General features: G+C 48.6%; 2 protein-coding genes across 7 annotated transcripts; one reads left to right on the forward strand and one right to left on the reverse strand.

The window, feature by feature from the left end:
• Positions 1-7,400: 7,400 nt before the first annotated feature.
• On the reverse strand, positions 7,401-8,885 carry Ccdc166 (coiled-coil domain containing 166). The gene is made up of 2 exons (XM_051189152.1): positions 8,448-8,885; positions 7,401-8,360 (listed from the first exon to the last, which is right to left on the reverse strand). The coding sequence occupies exons 1-2, from the start codon at positions 8,880-8,882 to the stop codon at positions 7,401-7,403; spliced, it is 1,395 nt and encodes a 464-aa protein (XP_051045109.1). The 5' UTR covers positions 8,883-8,885.
• Positions 8,886-14,221: 5,336 nt separating this feature from the next.
• Mapk15 (mitogen-activated protein kinase 15) lies at positions 14,222-19,556 on the forward strand. 6 transcript variants are annotated; one of them, XM_051189156.1, is made up of 14 exons: positions 14,222-14,329; positions 15,522-15,620; positions 15,733-15,762; positions 15,879-15,969; positions 16,419-16,549; positions 16,632-16,795; positions 16,969-17,108; positions 17,645-17,702; positions 18,018-18,155; positions 18,248-18,353; positions 18,472-18,676; positions 18,771-18,874; positions 18,950-19,078; positions 19,161-19,491. In XM_051189156.1, the coding sequence occupies exons 1-14, from the start codon at positions 14,261-14,263 to the stop codon at positions 19,362-19,364; spliced, it is 1,668 nt and encodes a 555-aa protein (XP_051045113.1). In that variant the 5' UTR covers positions 14,222-14,260; the 3' UTR covers positions 19,365-19,491. The 6 variants fall into 6 exon arrangements, with proteins under 6 accessions (XP_051045113.1, XP_051045114.1, XP_051045110.1 ...); XM_051189157.1 differs by having other exon boundaries at positions 19,179-19,491; XM_051189153.1 differs by having other exon boundaries at positions 18,950-19,556.
• Positions 19,557-21,121: the final 1,565 nt, after the last annotated feature.

Here is a 21,121-nt window from a genome sequence, read left to right on the forward strand (position 1 = left end):
AATCTATTGTGCCAGACCATGTTGACTCCTCATGGGAGCCCTTATCTGTGAGAAGGAGTAGACTGGGGTTGGCTAGGGGGAGGTGAGGGAGACTGGAGGAAGGGTGGGAGGGAGAACTGGTTGGAATTTAAAAGAATAACTTATTTAAAAGTACATCTGGGGCTGGGTGTTGGTGGCACACGCCTTTAATCCCAGCACTTGGGAGGCAGAGGCAGGCAGATCTCTGAGTTTGAGGCAAGCCTGGTCTACAGAATGAGTTTCAGGATGGCCTCCAAAGCTATACAGAGAAACCCTGTCTTAAAAAACAAAGCAAAACGAAAGCACATGGAGTTGGAAAGAGTTTAAAGGAAAAGGAAGCAGAAGATCAAATTCTGCTGAGAAAGTGCTGAGCTGAACCCAGTAAATCAGGTGGAACTGTGAGACAGCCTTGATCTTAAACTAATCTAAGTTGTGTTTTTGGTTTTGTTCTTTGGTGGTGGGGTGAGATAGGGTTTCTCTGTGTAACAATCCTGGTTGTCCTGGAACTCACTTTGTAGACCAGGCTAGCCTCAAAGGCAAAAGATTTGCCTGCCTCTGTCTCCTGAGTGCTGGGTTTAAAGGCATGTGCCACCATGCCAGGCTTCTAAGTTTGAAAGATTTTTAAATGTTTTATGTGTATGGGATTTGTGTACCTGTTCCTCACGGATGTCTGGAAGAGACTCAAGTACCCTAGGAGAGATTTATAGATGGTTGTGAGCATGGGTGCTGTGAACAGAACTCACATCCTCTGCAAGTGCTCTTAACCCCTGAGTCATTGTTCAGTTTTAAAGACTTACTTAAGCCAAGCCTGTCCTTGAACTTGTAAAGTGGAAGGACATCAGGATTTTCAGATCCTCCTTCCAACTCCTGAATGCTAAGATTATTGTTGTGCACCACATACACCTGGCTTTCTGCAGTGCTGGGGGTCAAATCAAGTACTTAGTGTATGCTAGGCAGGCACTATACCAACTCTGCTACACCCTCTGCCCTGGAAAAAGCAATTTTTCAACTATGGCAATGTGAACACAGCTTGGGCGTTAAGTTGTATGAAGGAAATGGAAGATATTAGCTGAATGAATGTGTTTGAAGTTTCAGTAATTCCTTATTTTAAGTTAATTTGTACATACTGACCATTATTCAAAGTTAGCCTGTACTGGAGGCCATGACAAAATACCAGAGTGGCTTAAACAGAAACACTTCCTCAGACCTGGAGGCTCAGAGATCAGAATGTAGCATCTTACTTTCCCTTGAGAACTCTTCCTGGCTGACAGGAACGGAGCTGGAATCTTATTTTTTCTTCTTACAAAGTTGCTGATCCCACTGGGGAATCCACCTGTTTGATTTCATTCAGGCTGGGTCATTTCCTCCAGATCTGGCATCTGCATTCATGCCACTGAGTTTGTAGTTCCATCGTAAAAATTTGTCTGGGCTTCTGTAGTCAGGAACCAATTGTGCACCTTCTAGAATGCAGATGACATTTCCTGTTCTTACACAATACAAACCTAGATAAACAAAAATGCATCTTCACCTTCCACCTAGAGGCTGCCAGCTGTTCATGTCCAGTAGGTGGAGTTGGGAAGGCCTTTCAGAGGTGGGTGTGGTCATAGAATAACCTGTTGTTGGAGTGCAATGCCTTGTGTCTGTGGTGATTGGGCGCTTCGACTTGAGTGGTTTGCAGTTTTGGAGATCTGGAGATTGAACCTAGCCAGAGCTAGGCAAGTGCTGAATTGCCTCCCCAGCCCTCTTTGAGACAGCCTCACATTGTCCAGGCTGAAGTTAGACTTTCCCTTCTCCTGCCCCAGCCTCCCAAATAGCTGGGATTACAAATTTGTAACACCAGGCCCTACAGACTTGAGTTTTGAGTGTCTTTCCAGAACCAACTGGCCTCTTGCTTGCATGCGTGTGTGCGTGCACACAAGTAGGTGCATGTATATGCATGTGAATGCCAGAGGTAGACATAAGTGGTCCTCTTCACTCTCCCTTTTAACCCCTTTTAAGGCAGAGTCTTCACAAGCCTGCTGCTCACTAATTGCTGGAATGGGTAGCCAGGAAGTTGAGGCTATCTACTCCTCTATGACTCTCCTTCCCCTGATCTGATAAGCTTGTGCCACAATGCCTGGCTTTTATGTGGGTGCTGAGGGATGCCAACTCAAGTTGTCCTACCTGAGCAGCAAGCATTTTCCCCACTGACTGCCCTGGGGCCACAAACCTGGCTTTGACCCTCCATAATGCTTTTACTTCATGATAGTTGTGTGATGTTAACTATGCCAGAACTTGGCAGTGAACTGTGAGCTGCTTGCTGATTGTTGTCCGTAACACAAAAAGTAAAAAACCCAGAGACAGATATTGGGGGTCAAGCTTCAAGCTGAAGATCAGAGAAACAAAGCAGCCAAGCCAGTAGATCTTACCTCTACCCAGCTGAAATGGCAATCCTTACTCCAGGAGTCCTCAGAGGCAAAAGCTCTCAGTTCCTGTCTTCTTTTATTCCTTTCTCCACCCAGTCATATCCTCCTGTCTCTACCTCCCTAGTCCTAGAATCAAAGGAGTGAGCCCTGTTACTCTTTACTCTTGTGTAGGTCAGGGTGGCCTTGAACTCAGATCCATCTGCCTGTCTCCTGAGTCCTGGGATTAAAGGTATGTGCCACCTCTGCCTAGTTTCTATAACTAGTGTGGCTGGGTTTGCAAACTGATCTCCAGTAGCTTTATTGGATCATAAACAATATATCACCACAGTTACCTGTTAGCCAGAGTAGGTAAAAAGGGATTATGGTATAGAAGTGAATACTTTGGTTTGGAATGGGCTTTTATTTATTGATAACAAATTTAAGGTCAGCTTTGTGATGTGTATATTTCTCCTCTTGTTTAAGTATTGTGTTTATATAGCTCATTAAAAAATGTAAGTATACATAGTTACCTATAGGTTTGTTAGGATTTTATAGATATATATAGAGAGAGATATATTTCAAATGGATTGGCATTCTTCAAATCTTTCAAAGACTTACAGAATATGACACTTAAAATGGTTTAGGGTTTTTCTTGACAGTGAGACAGAACTGCTCCTGTCAATAACACCTGCAATACAAAGGAAGATGGACATTAAAGAAACTCGTTATGGAGTTTACTCCCAATATGGCAAGACTAGCTATTTGGGCAAGAAACTTTTGTCTGGACCGTTTGATTTTATGCCATATAAACTGGACATGCAGGACCCACAGAAAAGTGATTGCTGAAACAAGATGGACATTGCTACAGGGTTCCTGCTTCATGGAAGAGTCTACTAGACATTCTGCAGGACACAGAGAAAAGTGAGTAACTGCTAATACTGGTGGAAAGTTTAAAGTTTCCTGCTTTGCTGAGGAGTCTGCCAGACAGACTATGGCCTATAGGCTCAAGATGGAACATTACAGAAGAACTTCCGTTGGCAGTGAGTTAGTTTTCTCTGTCAATTCTAGAGTTTATATATTATTCTTCTGTGATCTTCGATGGAGTTGAGGACAGATAGTTATGGTTATAGTTTTCCTTAGTTAAGATTAAAGATAAGTTATATATAAAACTTTAGACTCAAAAAGATAGGACAGATGATAGAATATTTTCTTTAATTCCTGATAATGTTAATGAACTAAATATTGTTAACAATAGTTCTTATTTGATAACTGTTTTGTTATATACTATCTTATAGTTAAAACCCTTCTTTTTTATTTTAGATAGAAAAGAAGAGATGGTGGGAGATGTCATTCTGTATATATGCTTCTCTTATTGGTTAATGAATAAAGCCCTGTTGGCCAATACACTAGGAAAGCAAGATAGGCGGGTCTAGGATTACATCTGGGAGATGTAGTAGAGTGGAGTCAAGATGAGAGAAGAGGTCTGGACCCTTTCTGCAGTAAGACCACGTGGAAACACTTAGATTAATAGAAATAGGTTAATAGCTAAGACAAAGCTAACAAATAAGAAGCTCTAGCCATTAGCCAACAGCTTTATAACTAATAACTAATAAAATAACTGTTATTTTGGGACTGATGTGACTCTGGCAGGAAAGTGCCGGTAACAAAATGACTTGTACGTTCTATGTCAGGGCTTGAGGTATCCTCACTAGAGGGGATCCTCATTAGAGGGGAGACACGGCACCCCCATGTCTCCCACACACTCTACCCTATCTACAACTACAATGCCATTTTGTTTTGCTTGTTTGAGATAGTGTCTAACTATGTAGACCAGGCTGGTCTTGAACTTGATCCTTTTGCCTCCTCAGCCTTCAAAGTGTTGGGATCAAAACCTGCACCACCATAGCCAGCTGCATTGTCCTGAAGCTGTTTCTAACTATTGCTGTCTGCTCACTGTCCCATGTCCATCACAGCCCCCATGCTTCCTCAGTCCACAGGCATGTGGAAAACTGCAAAACCCCATACAAAACAAGAGGAGAAACCATACTTTTGTTTTTTTGTTTTTTGTTTTTGTTTTTCAAGACAAGGATTCTCTGTGTAGCCCTGGCTGTCCTGGAATTCGCTCTGTAGATCTAGCTGACCTCAAACTCACAGGTATCTGCCTGCCTCTGCCTCCTAAGTGCTTGTGCCACCACTACCAGAGGTACTTAAAATGTGAAAATGTAGCTGAGTGGTTTGTGACTTTTTCTGGGAAGCTGTATTAAATACTTTTTTTTGTTGCTGTGTTTTTAAAATCAAACCATGAAAGGAAGAGTGTATTTTGAGTGGACATAGTAGTAAGAGCCCATCATGTCTAGGAAGCATGGCAGCAGAAGCAGGAAGCTGAGAACTCACATCCTCAACTGTGATCACTATGCAAAGGCTACTCATGGAAAAGCATGCCTCCAGTGCACACTTCCTCTAGCAAGCAAACAGCACCACCAACTGGGGACCAAGCACCCAAATCACCCCACTGGACATCAGCAACCACTGAAAGATGAAAGCAACCATTCAAGTCCAGCCTAGTGAACCAATATTTATTTAACCTATTTTATAGCAACTGCATAATGAAAAAGCTTCACGCTAAGTCCCACCTTCAGTTAACACCCCACCTTTATACTCTAGCACTTCTGGAGTCAGCTTGCAGCTGGGGCAGTAGGGAGTAGCCATATCTTAGATGTGGCTGATAACCCACCCCATTTAGAAGGAATGTTAATAGGCTTGTGGGTGATATCTCCTTGTACAAATAAAGCCTGTCTGAAGATCAGAGGGTGAAGTTTGCTACTAGCTAACCATAGAGGTGTGGAGGTCTGTACAGACAGACAGGAAGTGTGATGGCTAGGATGAGAGAGGATGTATGTGGGAGGAAACAGGAACTCATTCTCTTTTGTGCTGAGAAGCTAAGGAGGTAAAAGTGGCTTTGGTTTGCTCCTTCTCTTGGATCTCTCAGCATTTTCTTTTATATCTTACTCTGTGTTTTTATTATTTAGACCAATTAAGAATTCCATTTACAAGCTTGATTTTGTGAGGGTGTCTGGGCAGTCAGTTCAGATGACAGGCATAATATTTAGCAGCATTTCAAACTGTATTTGCAGTATCTGAGGTGTGGGTGATGGCTTGTTGTTTGAAACCCTGGCTGTGCAAGCATGAGGGCCCAAGTTTGAATACTACTCACATGAAGGGTTGCATGAGCATGTGGCCCACCCATAATCTAGTTTGGAAGGTTGAGACAGGACTGATGGGACAAGCTTGACTAGCCTAGGTTTAGCAAGAAACCCTGTTTCATTAATATAGCTGAGTGCTCAAGGAAGACACAATGATGTTGGGCTCTGGCCTAAACAAGCACACACATATGTATGCAAACTTGCATTTGAACATACACAGCACATACAAGTTAGATTTCAGTGGCTGATGTTGGATCTGACAGAGGAGAGGTTACAAGGCTGTTCTTCAACAGTAGGGCATGTTCCCTTGTAGCCTATATGCTCAGTAAGTCTGTAGGTCCTAGAACTTGACTGTTAGATCTTACAAGACTATATGTAGGGAGCTGGATTGATGACACCAAGATAAGCACTTGCTCTTGCTGAGCACCCAGGTTTTGTTCCCCAAATCCACACCTGGGCTCATTCCAGTTCCTGGGATCAGCTACCCCCTTTGACCTCTGCAGGCACTAGGCATGATATGTATGTATGTATGTTATGTTTATGGTGCTTTGTCTGCATGTACATGTGCACACCAAAAGAAGGCATCAAATCCCATTGTATTTGGCTGTGAGCTACCATGCGGGTGCTGGGAATTGAACTCAGGACCTATGGAAGAGCAATCAGTGCTTTTAACTGTTGAACCATCTCTCCAACCCTTAATTTTTTTTTAGATACAGTTTTATTGCCAGGAGGTGGTGGAACATGCCTTTAACCCTAGCATTCGGGAAGCAGAGGCAAGAGGATCTCTGAGTTCAACCCAGCCTAATCTACATAGAGAGGTCCTGTCTCAAAACAAAACAACAAAAAAATGAACAAATATAAAGAACAATGGATTGCAAGATGTGACAGAAAATGAGCATAGCTGGCTACAGACACCACTGGGACAAGTGACAAATTCTGATTGGCCAGTACGATTTTGTTGACAGTATTTTCTTCAAGGTGAATTTTCTAATTTTGATGTGTCTTGAAGAAGTATTAGACAGGGCTGGGACGTGACTCAGGTTTGTTTATCACAAAGGTGGCCCTGGCTCAACCCCTGCACAGAAGAAAGAGGTCAAAGTTCTATCTAGTAAACACAAAGGGATATGTTTAAAATTAAGAGACATAACTAAAGTTGGGCAGTGGTGCACACCTTTAATCCCAGCACTCAGGAGGCAAAGGCAGGCGGATCTCTGAGTTCGAGGACAGCCTGGTGTACAAAGCTACACAGAGAAACCCTGTCTCCAAATACCCACCCCCTAAAAAAAAAGAGGAAAACTGTCTCCAGCAGAATCCCAGATGACTCAAAGAACCAAACAGCCCACATCCCTGTTCATCCAAATGTGTGGCAATGGGAATTCCCAGATAATTCTTGTGGTCTTCCCTAAATTGGAAAATAACATATTTTAAATGATTGAGGTGATGACATAATCTGTTCTCTTTTGCAGAAGTTCCCTTGAAATTACTCTACCAAACTTACCTGAACACAGCCCAAGCTTGCTGGCTCCCTACCCAGGTTGGTTGTTGGTGGAAGGACATCGAATTCTACCAAACAAGGAGACATCAGCTCCTTCATAGCTTGGATTGCAGGCCTCTGCACACCTGAAATACATGGGCAGCAAAACAGGCAGGTGCCAGAGCATCATGGGGTTTATTTTACACTTTTATTAACAACTTTATGTACCAAGAAAGCTTTCAGGGTTATTTCTCCCACCCCGTGGCCCTACTGGCCTCCTCCTCCCCGCTTCCCTCCCTGCCCCCCCCCTCCACTGTGAGTTCAGGCTTGCCCCAAGGCAACTTCTGTGGCATCTTCAGTGTTTGCTGTCTCCTCCAGTTGTGGGTTGAGAGGGACTCGATCCTGAGACAGAACTGAGAGAAGCTTGGAGCTAGACTTTGCAGAGGTGTCAGTGTCTTGAGAGAACTCACGCAAGGAGGGTTGTGGAGAGATCCGAGAGCCCTCGCGTGATCGCGGTAGCAAGACAGAAGTATTGGACGATACAGTCAGGGATGTAACCCTGGAGTCCATTCGTGACTGGGTCAGGGACGATATCCCAGAGCCCCGGTGCGAGATAGTCAGAGATGGGACTCGGGATCCCGGATGTGATGGAGTAAGGGGAGCAATCACAGACCCAGCCTTTAGAGATGGGACAAGAGAAGACTCCTGGGACATTACAGAAGGAGTCTGGGAGATTCGGTGTGACTGGACCACTGATGAGGCCCGGGAGGTCGCATGTGATTGGGCCAGAGCCTGGGCACTTAAAGTTGTGTAGGATGATTCCGATAGGGTATCAAGTGACCCAATGCGCAGGTTGGACTGGTGAGTTTGGGGCGGCTGCCAAAGTGGTGGCCCCCCGAGTCCCCTGTGCAGCCAGCCATGAACGCGTTCCAGGTTCCGCATGTCATTGTGCTCCCCGCGCAGCTGCTCTCGCTGCTCTAGCAGCTGTTGTCTCATATCCTGCAGTAAGTGGGCTCGGTGGAGAAGTCTCAGGAGTTCATGTCGGAGACGCCCGTTGTCCGCCTTGATGGCCTGTGTGTGAGAAATGAGGGCACGGGCCGCCTCCCGTTCTGAGCGGCGCGTCAGGGACTGCACGTGCAGGCGTGCCTCACGCTCAAAAGCAGCCTTGTCATCCAGGAAGCGTCGCTTCACCCGGTGGAGGAGCTGCGTATGCTCCACGCGCATGTGCAGGAGCTCGCGCTCCAGGGTCCGGATTCGCGCCAGCTGCTCCAGCTGCAGTTCCTGCAGCGGGAGCATGGATCAGCGCATGGGTGGGAGCGCGCCCACCCCTCTCGACCCCACCCGGTCCCCGGAAGCGCGAGCACTGGCCTTGTAGGGCTGCAGCTCCTGCACCTGCTGTGTCATGTTTTCAGCGCGCATCTTCATTTCCAGTAGCTGTGCACGCACTCCATCCTCGCGCCCGTGGTAAAGCGACGCCAGCTCAGCTCGTTGCCACCGGATCTGTGCCAGGTCCATGCGGTTCTGGTCCTCGAGACGCACGATGGTGTTGGCGCAGCGCTGCGCGTGTGCATTCACATAACTGGCGTAAAGCCGGTTTTCTTCGCGCAAGCGCTGTGCCTCGCGGTCCAGGAACGCATTGTTCTGCAGCACCTGATCTACCCGCTGCTCACAGGTCACCAGTTTCTCTGAGAGTAGCGAGTACTCGCGCTGCAGATACTGCGCCCGCTCGGAGAGCAGGCCCTCTGCACTGTCGCCCGCCTGCTTGCGCCCGGCACTTGGCCCACGTTTCTTCTTGGGCGCCATGGCTTGATATGGGGACCAACAGGACTCAGGAGACCATCGTGCCCCACCCGCTCCCTCAACTCAGCTACTCCCCCCTTCCTTACCCCGAAAATTCTGGAGAACTACACTCTAGGTTCAAGAATGTGTCTTCGATTTATAAGGTTCAGAACAGGCAGGATTAGAGATCAGAAGCATTGTGGCCAACCTGTATCTGAAGGTTCCCTCCGGACCTCGACTGTCGCATCCTGGAGCGTGTGTCCAGGAATGTTGATGTCCAGCCTACGCAGCAAACTCTATGGTGACCGAACTTAGTCGCTGTCCCCCACCCAGCCCATTCCGTTGCTCTGGCAACAGCTTGATTTCAATCTTTCATTCCTTGCTGTTTCTTATATCCTTGCTTGACTCTGCAGAGGTATAGTCAGGCAAACAAAACGTTCAGCTTCAAAACACTGAACTAACATCCAAGTCTCTGTCCTCCACCCGCAAGGGTCTTAGTGCTCTTGCTACGACTCCACCAGGGGCTTCAGGTCCCCACAACATAAGGGGACTTATTTCCCATGCTCCCTCTATTCAGGTTTGAGCTAGTCTTTCCCCACCTGTGCTTATGAAGTCTACATACACTTAGAATGCAGCCCCCTCTGCACAATTTTAAGGGGACTCTGGTATCTAAGGTTTTGTTGGAATGGAATTTCTGGGAGGCAGATTATCAGAGCTGTCCTGCAGGCTGAGGTTTTTAACAGGAAGTGAAACAGGTACACAGCCCTAAGGTGGTGCTTTGCCAGGTTCTAGAAGCATACTCATGTTTTAAAAATTTATCATTCAGGGGGATAAGTTGAGTGAATAACTTCTTCTGGGGGAAACAATAGCTCTGTTTGGGCTGCAATTATCTGGGAGAGACAGCTTATATCTGCACTGGTTGTGTGCACTCCCAGTACCAACTTCTGTCTTAGAGTTTCTGTTGCTGTGAAGAGACACCATGACCACAGCAACTCATAAATATAACAGTTAATTGGGAAGCTTAAATTTTCAGGGGTTTAGTCCATTATCATCATGACAGGACATGGCAGGATATGGTGTTGGAAAAGGAGCTGAGAATTCTACATCTTTGATCCACAGGCAACAGGAAGTGAACTAAACACTGAGTATAACCTGGGCATAGGAGCCCTCAAACCCCGCCCCCACCGTAACACACTTCCTCTAACAAGGCCATAACTACTTCAGCAAAGCCACACCTCCTAATAGTGCCACTCTCTATGAGTTTATGAGGGGATACAATTACATTCAAATTACCACATTCCACTCCTTGGCCCCCATAGCTTGTGACAATATCATGCTGCAAAATGCATTTAGTCCAACTTCAAAAGTCCTCATAGTGTATCACAGTCTTAAAAATGTTTAAAAGTTCAAAATCTCTTCTGAGATTCATGTAATCTCTTACTAGAATTTCTGCTCAGGTTTGTCCATACTTGTTAGGTATGGACAGATTTGAGCATCCTTGAATTTGTGAAACCACATTTAAACAAAGGTTTTACTACTAACCCCCAATTGTGTCACTCTTCCTAGGGAGACATGACTAAAGGACCACAGAAACTGTCCTACCCAAGTCTAGCATAATGAACCAATGAGTTTCCTGGAGTTACTAATAGAACATGAACCACACAAAGGCAACTGCATCACCAAAAAAGCCCATGCCAGCAAGGCTGAAGACTCAGGAAATCTGCATCCCTGAAAGCCTGTACAGGACTTGCAGGCAGCTTAATAGGAGAATCTTCCGGCTCTGAGAGAAGGCACAAAGGGGCCTTGTATAACCTGGGAAAGGGGCATCTCACTGTGAATGAGCAATGGGATTTGAGTAACCTTGGCAGAAGCACTGTGAATCTTGTAAATTTCAAATTTCTGGAACCTGTAAGTTTTGTTTACTTCCTGAGTGTTGTAGTTTGAATGTAATTGCCCCTCACAAGATCATGGAGAGTGACATTATTAGGAAGTGTGATTTTGTTGGCATACAGGTGACCTTGTTGGACGAAGTGTGTCACTGTGGAGATGGGTTTTGAGGTGTCATATATGCTCAAGCTACTCCCAATGAGACAGACCACTACCTGTTGCCTTCTGATCAAGATGCAGCCACCACCATGTCTGTCTGCAGGCTACCATGTTCCCTACTGTGATGACAATGGACTGTAAGCTGCCACCTCAATTCCATGTTTTCCTTTATAAGAATTATTGTGGTCATTGTGTCTCTTCACAGCAATAGAAATTTAACTAAGACACTAAGCTTCAGCAGCAGCCCTCCTTCCAAGAGGGAACATTTCAATTCTGTGGTATTTGATATATTAACAAGCATTTTTTAATGTTTTGAGAACTCGCTGTTATTAGTTAGGCTGGCTGGGTAGGCATGGCAGAATAATTGAGGCATTACCTCCTGGTAAAAACATCAATACAGCTTGACATCATTGATCCTGTGATCTTACCACTTGAAAGTTGGTAGCAGGAGGATCAAAGAGTTCAAGGCTAGTCTGGGTTACATGAGTCCCTTCTCAATAAAATGAATAAGTAAAAATAAAATGATCGTAAGTTTGGGGCCTGGTGAGATGGCTCAGTGGGTTCAGGCACTTGCCACTGGGTCTGATGACCAGAGTTTGATCACTAGAACCACATGATGGAAGTTGTCCTGTATTTTCTCACATTTAATACACATAAATACATACCAAATTTAAAGACAATGAAGAACCTCTTTTAAGTATTGAGATTTAAAGCACTTGGCTCTTTATGGGAGTCTTGTAAAGTAACTAGATTTTGGTGTTAAAATACTATCTTTTAATGCCAGGTGCCAGTGGCACACACCTTTAATTCCACCACTTGGGAGGCAGAGCAGGAGGATCTCTGTGAGTTAGAGGCCAGCCTGGTCTACAGAGCGAATTCCAGGACAGCCTCCAAGTTACACAGAGAAATCGTCTCAAAAAAAAAAAAAAAACCTACCTTTTAATATGAAAGCAGAACCTAATCTGTTACATAATACTGGGAAAACACAAAAAACCAAAACAAACAAAAAATATTGGGTAAGTAATCAGTCTATGCTCCATCTATGCTGGGTCTGTTATATATAACTCCATCAAACAACTGCCATCTTCAGGAGTTCAGTCACACTCAGTTGCAAAAGATCACTCTAGCTGTAGGACTTTGTGACTGTCTACATCCCCTCATAGAGGTACAAAGACAGTCATGTGATCCTCAGCTGAGTCTGCAACTCTGCCTTAATCTGGCCTCAGGAAGGGATTAGAGGCGATAGGGAGGGAAGGACTAGGGGAGAGGTCTCCATCTAAGGGCTGTAGGAAAGCCGCCATTCCCATTGGGTAAGGCTTTCCAGTGCAGCCTTTTGGTGAGGGGAGCACCTACATGCCACTAAATCACCCCTCATCCATGCTCTGTCAGGAAGCCCAATAAATCCAGTGCTTCCCCAGAGTTCACTTTCATAGAATTGTGCTGGGGATTGAACTCAGGTCCTTTGGTTCCCAGACCTACACAGTGACTGAGGCAGTCTGTGAGATTTTTCTTCAAACAGTGAAGAATAATGATGAATAAAACCCTTTTTCACAATTGTGTGCATCTTGTTCTGGCTTAACTCCAAAGAGAAACTGGCCTTGAACAGAAATTCTTTGCAGCTAACATAGATTTTTAAGCTAGGTCATCTCACACTTGAAGTTACCTGGAAATCACTTTGAGCTTCCAGCTCCAAATTACACTTTGTGCTATTAATTTTTTCTAAGAATGTTTACTGGAAAATCCTTTATAATATCAGTCCATCACTTCCAGTTTCCCTTCATCACAACCATTTTACCTACTGAGCTATCTATCTCTCTAACCCCAGTAGCAACATTTATCCCTCTCCAGGACACAAGAGGAGCACACTGTCCCTGCCAGGGGTCAGTGGTATGGTAGACATCTCAGCAATTGTGTGGTCAGACCTCACAGTGCTACCTGATATTCATTAATACTTTGGCTACTTGTTGCCACAGGCCTGACTTGTCTGCTGTCATTGATGGCAAGTATTCAATGAATCAAGGCAGAAAGGACAGGAAAATCTGAAAAAGAAAAAAACTTTTATTATAATTTTTTAAATGTTTGGGTTTTGCCTGCATGTATGTCTGTGTGGAGTTACAGGCAGTTGTGAGCCAACATGCAGGTGCTGGGAATTGAACCTAGATCCTGTGGAAGAGCTGTCAAATGTTCATAATGGCTGAGCCACCTCCTCAGCGGCAAGACTCAAAAGGTGTAGCACAGGGTAATTTAACTACTCAATCCAGTAAATAAATGATGACGATGATGATCTCTTTTGTATGTCAGAGGTGTTAATTATTTATTTACACCAGATTTAAATTTTGCCCTTAGTCTATATACCACTCAGATCTCGATGGTCCCTGCTTATGTGGCCCTGAACCATGCTGTAAACAGCCCTTCATTATTGTCTGGAGCGGGCCAGGCCTCCCTCTCCAGAGTTTCTGGTGAAAACAAGGGAAGAATCCTAGAAGTAGGTGACTGGTAAGTGGGTTAAATAACGAATCACTCTCCCTGTGTCTGTTGGGGGCCCTTGTGGTCACCTACCTTCGGGGATGAGATTCCTGGGTGTCACCCAGTTTCCTTATGGAAACTGAGGTGGAGGAGCCTGAGGGAGGCATAATTGGCCTCTTCTCGGTTTTTGTTTTGTTGGGGTATTGGGGATGGAATGTTGGGATTCCTGAAAGTTAGGTAAGCTTCTTGCCACTGACCTATATATCCTGCATTCTGGGTCTCTCTGGTCAGCCTAAGCCTAAGTCAACTTTCCCACATCCAAACAAAGACTCCAGCAGCCTCAATCCACTTTCATACAGTATTGCCTGCTCTTGTGTGGTGTCCCCGGCCCAACACAATCGCGACCTCCTTGCCTCTTGTAACCTCCTCCCTCACATCAGTGGGCCCAGTGCTTCGGCCCTCTGGGTGGCCCATACCTTTGATTTCCACTCAATTCCCCAGATGAGTAAGCCTGGAGCCTCAAACACATCCGGTTCACTCTCACTTGGAGCCTTTCAGTCACCAGCTCTAGTGCTCCTCTACCAGGGTCACAATTTCGTTCCTGAGAGAGCCCAGCTCTGAATCCTCGACGCTCTACTCCCTCTACACCCTAAGACGTGCCCAACCTGTTTTGCCACTGTGCCCAGCGCATTCCGGGGTAGCCTCCCGAACCCGCGAGCAGCATTAACCAGGGGACCCAAGCGTACAGGTGGGGCTGGCTGCAGACCCCGCCCATTGGCGCAGGCGCAAGGGCGGAACACCGCCCCTGCCGGTTCCCAAGCCAACGGATCAACAGGTCCTGCTCCGAGGAGGAATCAGTGGATTCCAAGAGCCTGCGCCTGCCTCTCTTCATGTGTGCTGCCGAGGTGGACTGCCACGTAGCCCAGAGATACCTGATCAAGCGGAGGCTTGGGAAAGGGGTGAGCGCAGGGACGCCTGGCCATCCGAGGGGCACTGCAGTCACCTGGGGGCCTGGTTAGCCCCGTCAAGGTCCAGTTCTTCTGACACGGGATACTGGCTTCTGGGTTCCTGTCCTGCCTCCTCCGAGGCTCCTGTACTCCTCTTTCCATAAGGAAACTGGATAACCCTCAGGGACCTCGCCCTGGAAAGGCTGGTGACTACCAGGACCCCCAGGTCGCAGGAGGAGTGGTATTGGTGCTCTACCCACTTCCGATAACTTTCTGGGTTCCCATAGATTGTTCTGATGAAGCCTGGCCATTCCTGTTTCTGAGGGTGAAAGGCTGCTCCCAGCATGGTTCAGGAGCATGTATACCAGGCTCAGGAAGTCTGAGTGTGAATACACAGACTGAGAACAGGAACTAATTGTGTGTGAGTTCGGGTGTATTCGTGACTGTGATTGGGTCTGAGCATATGTGTGAACGTGTGTGATTGTGTAGGTGTGTTCTGTGTATAGTGGAGGGGAACAAGCCAACAGCAATTGCAAAGTCCCTAAGGCAAAGACCTGCCTGGCTGCTGGAGACACACTACATTTTTATGTATGGAACCAGGAAGAGATAGAGTATAGTAACAGTGATGGGTTCCATTGTGTGGAAGGGACACCTCCAAGACATGGGCTTTTACTCTAATTGACAAGCTGTTTGTAATATTCCCTTTACAAAGCTCACCCCCCTCCATTCTGGTGAGACTTGGTGGTGGTGGGGATGGGTGGGAGTGGCACAAAGAGTAGATAGCCAACCCACAGGTGATGCTGGAAGCATATGCCAGTGTACAGCAGAGATGGAAGGGCTGTCAGCATACAGGCCCTGGATACATTCTGAAGGTCAAGTCAACAGGATTTGCTCAGCAGATGGCATGGGGATGTAGACAAAGTCAGAATGTGTGAGGAGCTGAACAGGTCAAAGGTCATTCCAGAGACAGCAGGCTTCAGGTCCTGCCAGTAAGGAGTACCCACTTGTGGCTTCATATCCTGGTAGGGACTACTCCAGTTCGTTCTCACCATTCCAGAAGATGCTGCATGCTCTGCCACTCCAAGTCTTGCCACACTTTGATCCCTCCCAGGATCCAGAGCTAGATGGGACAGCCTGGCTGGATGGTGTGTGTGTATATGGCAGAATACTCCTGCATTCAGCAAGCTGACCATGTGTTCCCCAGGCTTATGGCATTGTGTGGAAGGCAGTGGATCGGAGGACTGGCGATGTAGTGGCCATCAAGAAAATCTTTGATGCCTTTAGGGACCAGACAGATGCTCAGGTAAATGAGCTGTGGGAAGTATGGGGAAGTCTGGTGAGCTGTGGGAGGGCCTGTCACAGCAGGTTTCCTGGCATTTCCGGGTCAGCCTGCTGGGTATTTCTGTTTCTTACAGAGAACTTTCAGGGAAGTCATGCTTCTCCAGGTAAGTGGCTCAGGCCATCCTGCCACATCCCTTCCTTGGGCACAGGTCCCCACAGACAAGAGGGAAGCTGGCACCACTGGACTTGGCTTTGCAGCAGCAACAGTCTTTCTTCCCAGGAGTTTGGGGACCATCCCAACATCATCCGCCTGCTTGATGTGATCCCAGCAGAGAATGACAGGGATATTTACCTGGTGTTTGAGTCCATGGGTGAGTGAGGCCTTGGCACCCTTCTTATGGTCCTCTGGTGCCTAGCTCACACTGTATCTGTCACTCTCTTCTGTCTCCTGAACCTGAGCACAGAGCTGATGAGGTCTGACCTTCAAGATTGGTAGTGACCCCCTCCCCTTACCCTGCCCGCACTGGCCTGATGGTGACTCCCCCATTTTGTCCCTTCTGTGAAGGATTCTTGCCCTGCCCTCACTTGCTGTGTTCTCCTTCTTCCCACTCAGATTGAAAGAAAAAAAAACATGAAATAGGATGAAAATAATATAGGGCATTCTGGTTGTATTGACTGTGAAGACAGATGTGATGGCTGGTAGCCAGGCAGAGAGCCCAGGATAGCCTGAGGGCTGGTGCAGACTCAAAGTGGTTCAGACCTCCCTCTTCACCCTCCAGACTGACCTGCGTATCCTTCCCCGGCTCCTGCCTCTTCCCAGACACCGACCTGAATGCAGTCATCCAGAAGGGCAAACTACTGGAGGATATCCACAAGCGTTGCATCTTTTACCAGCTCCTGAGGGCCACCAAGTTTATCCACTCAGGACGTGTCATCCACCGGGACCAGAAGGTTGGGTCCACACTGTGCCCACAGGTCCCTGGCTCCACTGAGCACCCAGTCCTTTGGGTCTCAAGCCCTTCCCTCTCTCCAGCCAGCCAATGTTCTATTGGATGCTGCTTGTCGGGTGAAACTCTGTGACTTTGGCCTGGCACGCTCCCTGAGTGACCTTTCTGAAGGGCCTGAGGGCCAGGCTCTGACGGAGTATGTGGCCACACGCTGGTACAGAGCTCCAGAGGTTCTTCTCTCCTCCCGATGGTAACATCTGGAGACCCAATCTACCTTTCACCCTTCAGGTCCCTTAGGGTACCCTGTATCCTGGTCTTGCCTGGGCCCACCTGAGTACTCAATGCCCTCTCCCTACACTCCCATTCTGTCTCTGCCACTGCCTCTGTGCTCCCTGCCCTTGCACATACCCCTTCCTGCCCCAGGTATACTCCAGGGGTGGACATGTGGAGCCTGGGCTGCATACTGGGAGAGATGCTTCGGGGACAGCCGCTGTTCCCTGGCACATCTACTTTCCACCAGCTGGAGCTGATCCTGGAGACCATTCCATTGCCCTCCATGGAGGGTGAGCATGTACACTCAGGTCCCAACCTTGGTGGCCTGTCACTAGGCATAGGATAATGAGAGTCAGAGGGCACAGCTGGGGAGAGTGTTCTGAGAATCATTTGACCCAGGAAAACTGAAAATGGCCTTGTGGAGGGAGGGCCCAGGAACAGCTGCTGGGGGCTGGTGCTGAGAGGCAGAATTGGTCACAGGATAGTGTAAGCCAACTGATATAGCAGAGAGCAGTGGTTGTGGAGAGGGGCATGGCAAGAGGAAGTACCTTTCAAGGCCCAGCAGGGTGCCATGTCCTCCCTTGGGTAGGATCAAAGGGAGATGTGGCCCCAGCATCCTCTATGTGAGCATGTTGAGTGTGTGTGATTTCCAGGTAAGGCACAGCTATGGGCACTCACCTGGACCAAATGGCTGTTTTTTAGGGGTTTGAGCCTTTTTAGACCACGGACTTTGTGAGAGGCTATTTATTGTCTATGTGACCAAATGGGATGGCTGCCCCTTGCCCTAGCCTACCTGCTCATACCTCTGTCTTCCACCCACCCACAGAGCTCCAGGGCCTTGGCTCAGACTACAGTGCTTTGATTCTGCAGAACCTTGGGTCCAAGTGAGTGGAACCCTTAGGTGTGGGGAAAGGTGGCAAGTCGCAGGAGACTGACGAGAGAGAGAGAGAGAGAGAGAGAGAGAGAGAGAGAGAGAGAGATGAAAAACAAGACATATCCCCCAGAAATGAGAACATCCAGCCTTAGAAAAGGAGAGAGGATCCCACTGAGCAGGGACAAGGGTATGGAGAGGTGACCACCTCGGGAGGGGGGCTTGAATGGGATTAACACAAAGCAGAAAAGTGGAGGTCAGGCCACAGACAAAAGGTGCCCTAGAGAGGTGGGGCCCTAGAGAGGAGACAACAGGCAGCTGCCCGCAGGCCACGGCAGACGCTGGACGCCCTCCTGCCGCCAGACACCCCGCCAGAAGCCCTGGACCTCCTCAAGCGACTCTTGGCGTTTGCTCCGGACAAGCGGCTTAGTGCAGAGCAGGCGCTGCAGCACCCCTACGTGCAGAGGTGAGACTCGAAGAGAACGGACCTCGGAGTAAAGGGCAGGGGTGGCAGCCTTGTGTCCTGCCATGTCAGCATCCACCTTTCTGACTCCGCAGATTCCATTGCCCCGACCGCGAGTGGACACGGGGATCCGATGTGCGCCTCCCGGTGCACGAAGGAGACCAGCTCACTGCACTAGAGTATCGCAACCGCCTGTACCAGGTGCTGGAACTTCGGACTCCCATCGCCTGTTTTCCACGGGCACCCTCGAAGCCTCTTAACGCAACGACCTCAGTGCGGTCCATCCCCTCCCCCTCTGAGCGCCCCTCCCATCCCGCAGATGATCCTGGAGCGGAGGGGGAACACCCGCAGCCCTCGAGAGGAAGGCCTGGGGGGAGCGGCCTCTCGGACAGAGTTCAGGGCTTCCCAGGCCCGGGCTCAATCCCTCAAGCCCGGAGTCCTCCCCCAGGTCTCCACGGAGACGCCTGCGCGGAAACGCGGACCCAGACCTCAGAGTAGCCTTGGTCAAAACCCCGAGCCCGTGGGTGAGTTTTGCCTGCCTCCCACGCACCCAGATCCCATCTCTGTAGGGCCACCAAAGTTCACATCGGGAACTGGGGTTGCTCTTATACTCCACAGAAGTTCCCAGGCAGAACTCAGACCCCCTGTTCCAACTTCCGCCACCAGGCAGGGGGGAAAGGCCCCCAGGGGCCACAGCGGAGCCACCCTCGGTACCCTCAGGGGTAAGTCGAGGTTGGGTAGGCATGGAAGAGCCTTTTACAGTACCTTTTCGTGACCCTGTGGCGCAACCCTTCCAGGTGAAGACTAAAGTTAGGGTGGTGGCGCCCTCCCTGACTTCACAGGCAGCGGCTCAAGTGGCCAATCAGGCCCTGATCCGCAGTGACCCGATCCGGGGCGGTGGGCCGAGGGCGGCCGGCGCGCGACGGGTGAGCCCGGCCCTTCCCAGCTCCCTCCAGTGCGGTTTGTACCCCCCAGAGCCCTGCTCCACTCCTCTCCCTCCTGAACAAGACCCTCGCCTGCGTGCAGGTCCCTTCCCGCCTGCCCCGGGACGCCCCGGAACCCCGACCCGGCCGAAGGATGTTTGGCACCTCGGTCTCACAGGGGGCCCAGGGCGCAGCCAGAGCTGCACTTGGCGGCTACTCCCAAGCCTACGGGACCGTGTGCCACTCGGCGCTGGGCCGCCTGCCGCTGCTCCCCGGACCGCGTGCATGAGCCGCCCACTGGCCTCCTTGCGGCAACCTGGCGCCCTTCCCCAGCCCCCAGTGCATCTCCCTCCTTTGACCCTTTGCATTCGAGTTCCAGGAGGGTTCTCTGAGCCTCTCTCCCCTAAGGGGGAGTAGATGGCGGTTTCCACTCCACCACCACCAGCTTCTTCCAATAAAGCCATATTTTTCCCCAGCCCAACTAAGCCATCTTTCATCCACTTCCATCCGAGGACTCCCTTCCTAGGTCCCAAACCTTTCCCTGAGTGCTCCACGTCTGAATCCTATGCTTAGCACAAAGTGGAGAGCCATGTCTGCTCTCAAAGGTTTCTGCCCACTCAGCCTAGTCCTCCTGGACAGGGTTGTGGATCCACTCCCACCCAGGTGCAGGTTACCAATGACTGCTTAAGAGCCACAAAGAGAAGGGGTTTGCAGCACTTCTCTTGGTCTGAGACTCTTGCTACCTTTTCTTGGTTAGAGCAGCCTATGCTCTAACCACACAGTGACCGACAGGACAGGAAGACACCCTGAAGATCTTGTGGGGGCACTGCTGTGCAAAGGGTTTAGTGTGAGTTCAGACCAGACTTGTGTAGGCAGTCAAAAATTCCACACAGCCTCTGAAACTGGGCTGGAGAACACCGGAAAGCCGTTTTCCTCCACCACCTGGCTAGGGGAGCTGTCTCGGTCTGTTGCCCAAAGTAGGGCAAATGACAAAGGGGACAAGGCATGTGTCAGAGAAGCTGGGCAGAAGTTAGAGCCTTATGTATAGCAATGATACTGGGTGAAATGAGACAGTCAGAAAGCAAAACATAACTGGGTATTGAAGAGGATGGTTATGATTCCAACATGTCGGACGGAGAGCCAGTCAGAACTGGACCTAAAAGGTTTGTTTCCTGAGGTGGCTGACTGCCAATGTGGTCAGTGCATGGTTTCAAGAGTCTGAGGCATAGCTCCAAGTTGTTGAAAAACAGAACAAAGGAATCTGTGAGGGTGAATACCACAAACCAGTGTGCCTGCAAGGCTAAGAACTGGCTATCAGAGAAGGGTTCATACAGGACCAGAGCTGCAAGATAGAGACTGAGAAGTGTCTGCAGGGCTTGAAGACTGCAGACCCAGATAAGTGACTACATGGATGGCCCAAAGAGCTAGGAGTTTGCAGGGATGGGAGAGGTGTTTATACAGGCATGGTGGATTAAGAGTACCCCACAGGGATTCATGGCTTTCTAAAAAGGAAGCTAGAAAGGCCACAGGGTTAAAGGCTGGACAGTTAACCATTTGGGGACATGCTTTTTTTTTTTTTTTTTTTTTTTTCTCTTTGCATAGGATCTCACTGCATAGCCCTGGCTGGTCTGGAGCTTGCTGTTTCAGGCTGCCCCAGCTTACCACTGCCTCCCTAGCACTGGGCTATGTTGGAGTTTGTGCATCGTGTTTACTGTTAATGTGAGAATACAAGACACTGTTTCAGGAAATGTCCTTCTCAGAAAGGTGTGAAGGGTGAAGCCAGAGGTCAGAGGGCCCCAGGAAGGACTGCCAGCCTCCACTTTTTCATTGCAGAGCTCAACAGGTCTGAACTTGAGCAGTGACGCACAGGACACCAGACCATGGACCTTAAGACAAGCTAAGCAGTGAGCATGTCAAGACTAGGAAAGACTCCAGTTCATCTAGTTCTTGGGGTGTGTGTGAATTTGGGATTTTTGACAGTGGGAATCCAGTCACTGCCCAAGTTCCAATGCCCTCCTTTCTCCAGCTGTTAGTCAGAAGAAAATA

This window comes from Phodopus roborovskii, unplaced genomic scaffold (genome assembly GCF_943737965.1).
Source record: "Phodopus roborovskii unplaced genomic scaffold, PHOROB, whole genome shotgun sequence".
Classification (NCBI taxonomy): domain Eukaryota; kingdom Metazoa; phylum Chordata; class Mammalia; order Rodentia; family Cricetidae; genus Phodopus; species Phodopus roborovskii.

Coding starts and splice junctions, on each gene's coding strand:
- Ccdc166 (XM_051189152.1), bottom strand. CDS start 8,882: ATGGCGCCCAAGAAGAAACGTGGGCCAAGTGCCGGGCGCAAGCAGGCG. Junction 8,361..8,447: donor AGGAGCTGCAGCCCTACAAG/GCCAGTGCTCGC, acceptor CTCCCGCTGCAG/GAACTGCAGCTGGAGCAGCT.
- Mapk15 (XM_051189153.1), top strand. CDS start 14,261: ATGTGTGCTGCCGAGGTGGACTGCCACGTAGCCCAGAGATACCTGATC. Junction 16,550..16,631: donor TCATCCACCGGGACCAGAAG/GTTGGGTCCACA, acceptor CCCTCTCTCCAG/CCAGCCAATGTTCTATTGGA. Junction 16,796..16,968: donor GTTCTTCTCTCCTCCCGATG/GTAACATCTGGA, acceptor TTCCTGCCCCAG/GTATACTCCAGGGGTGGACA.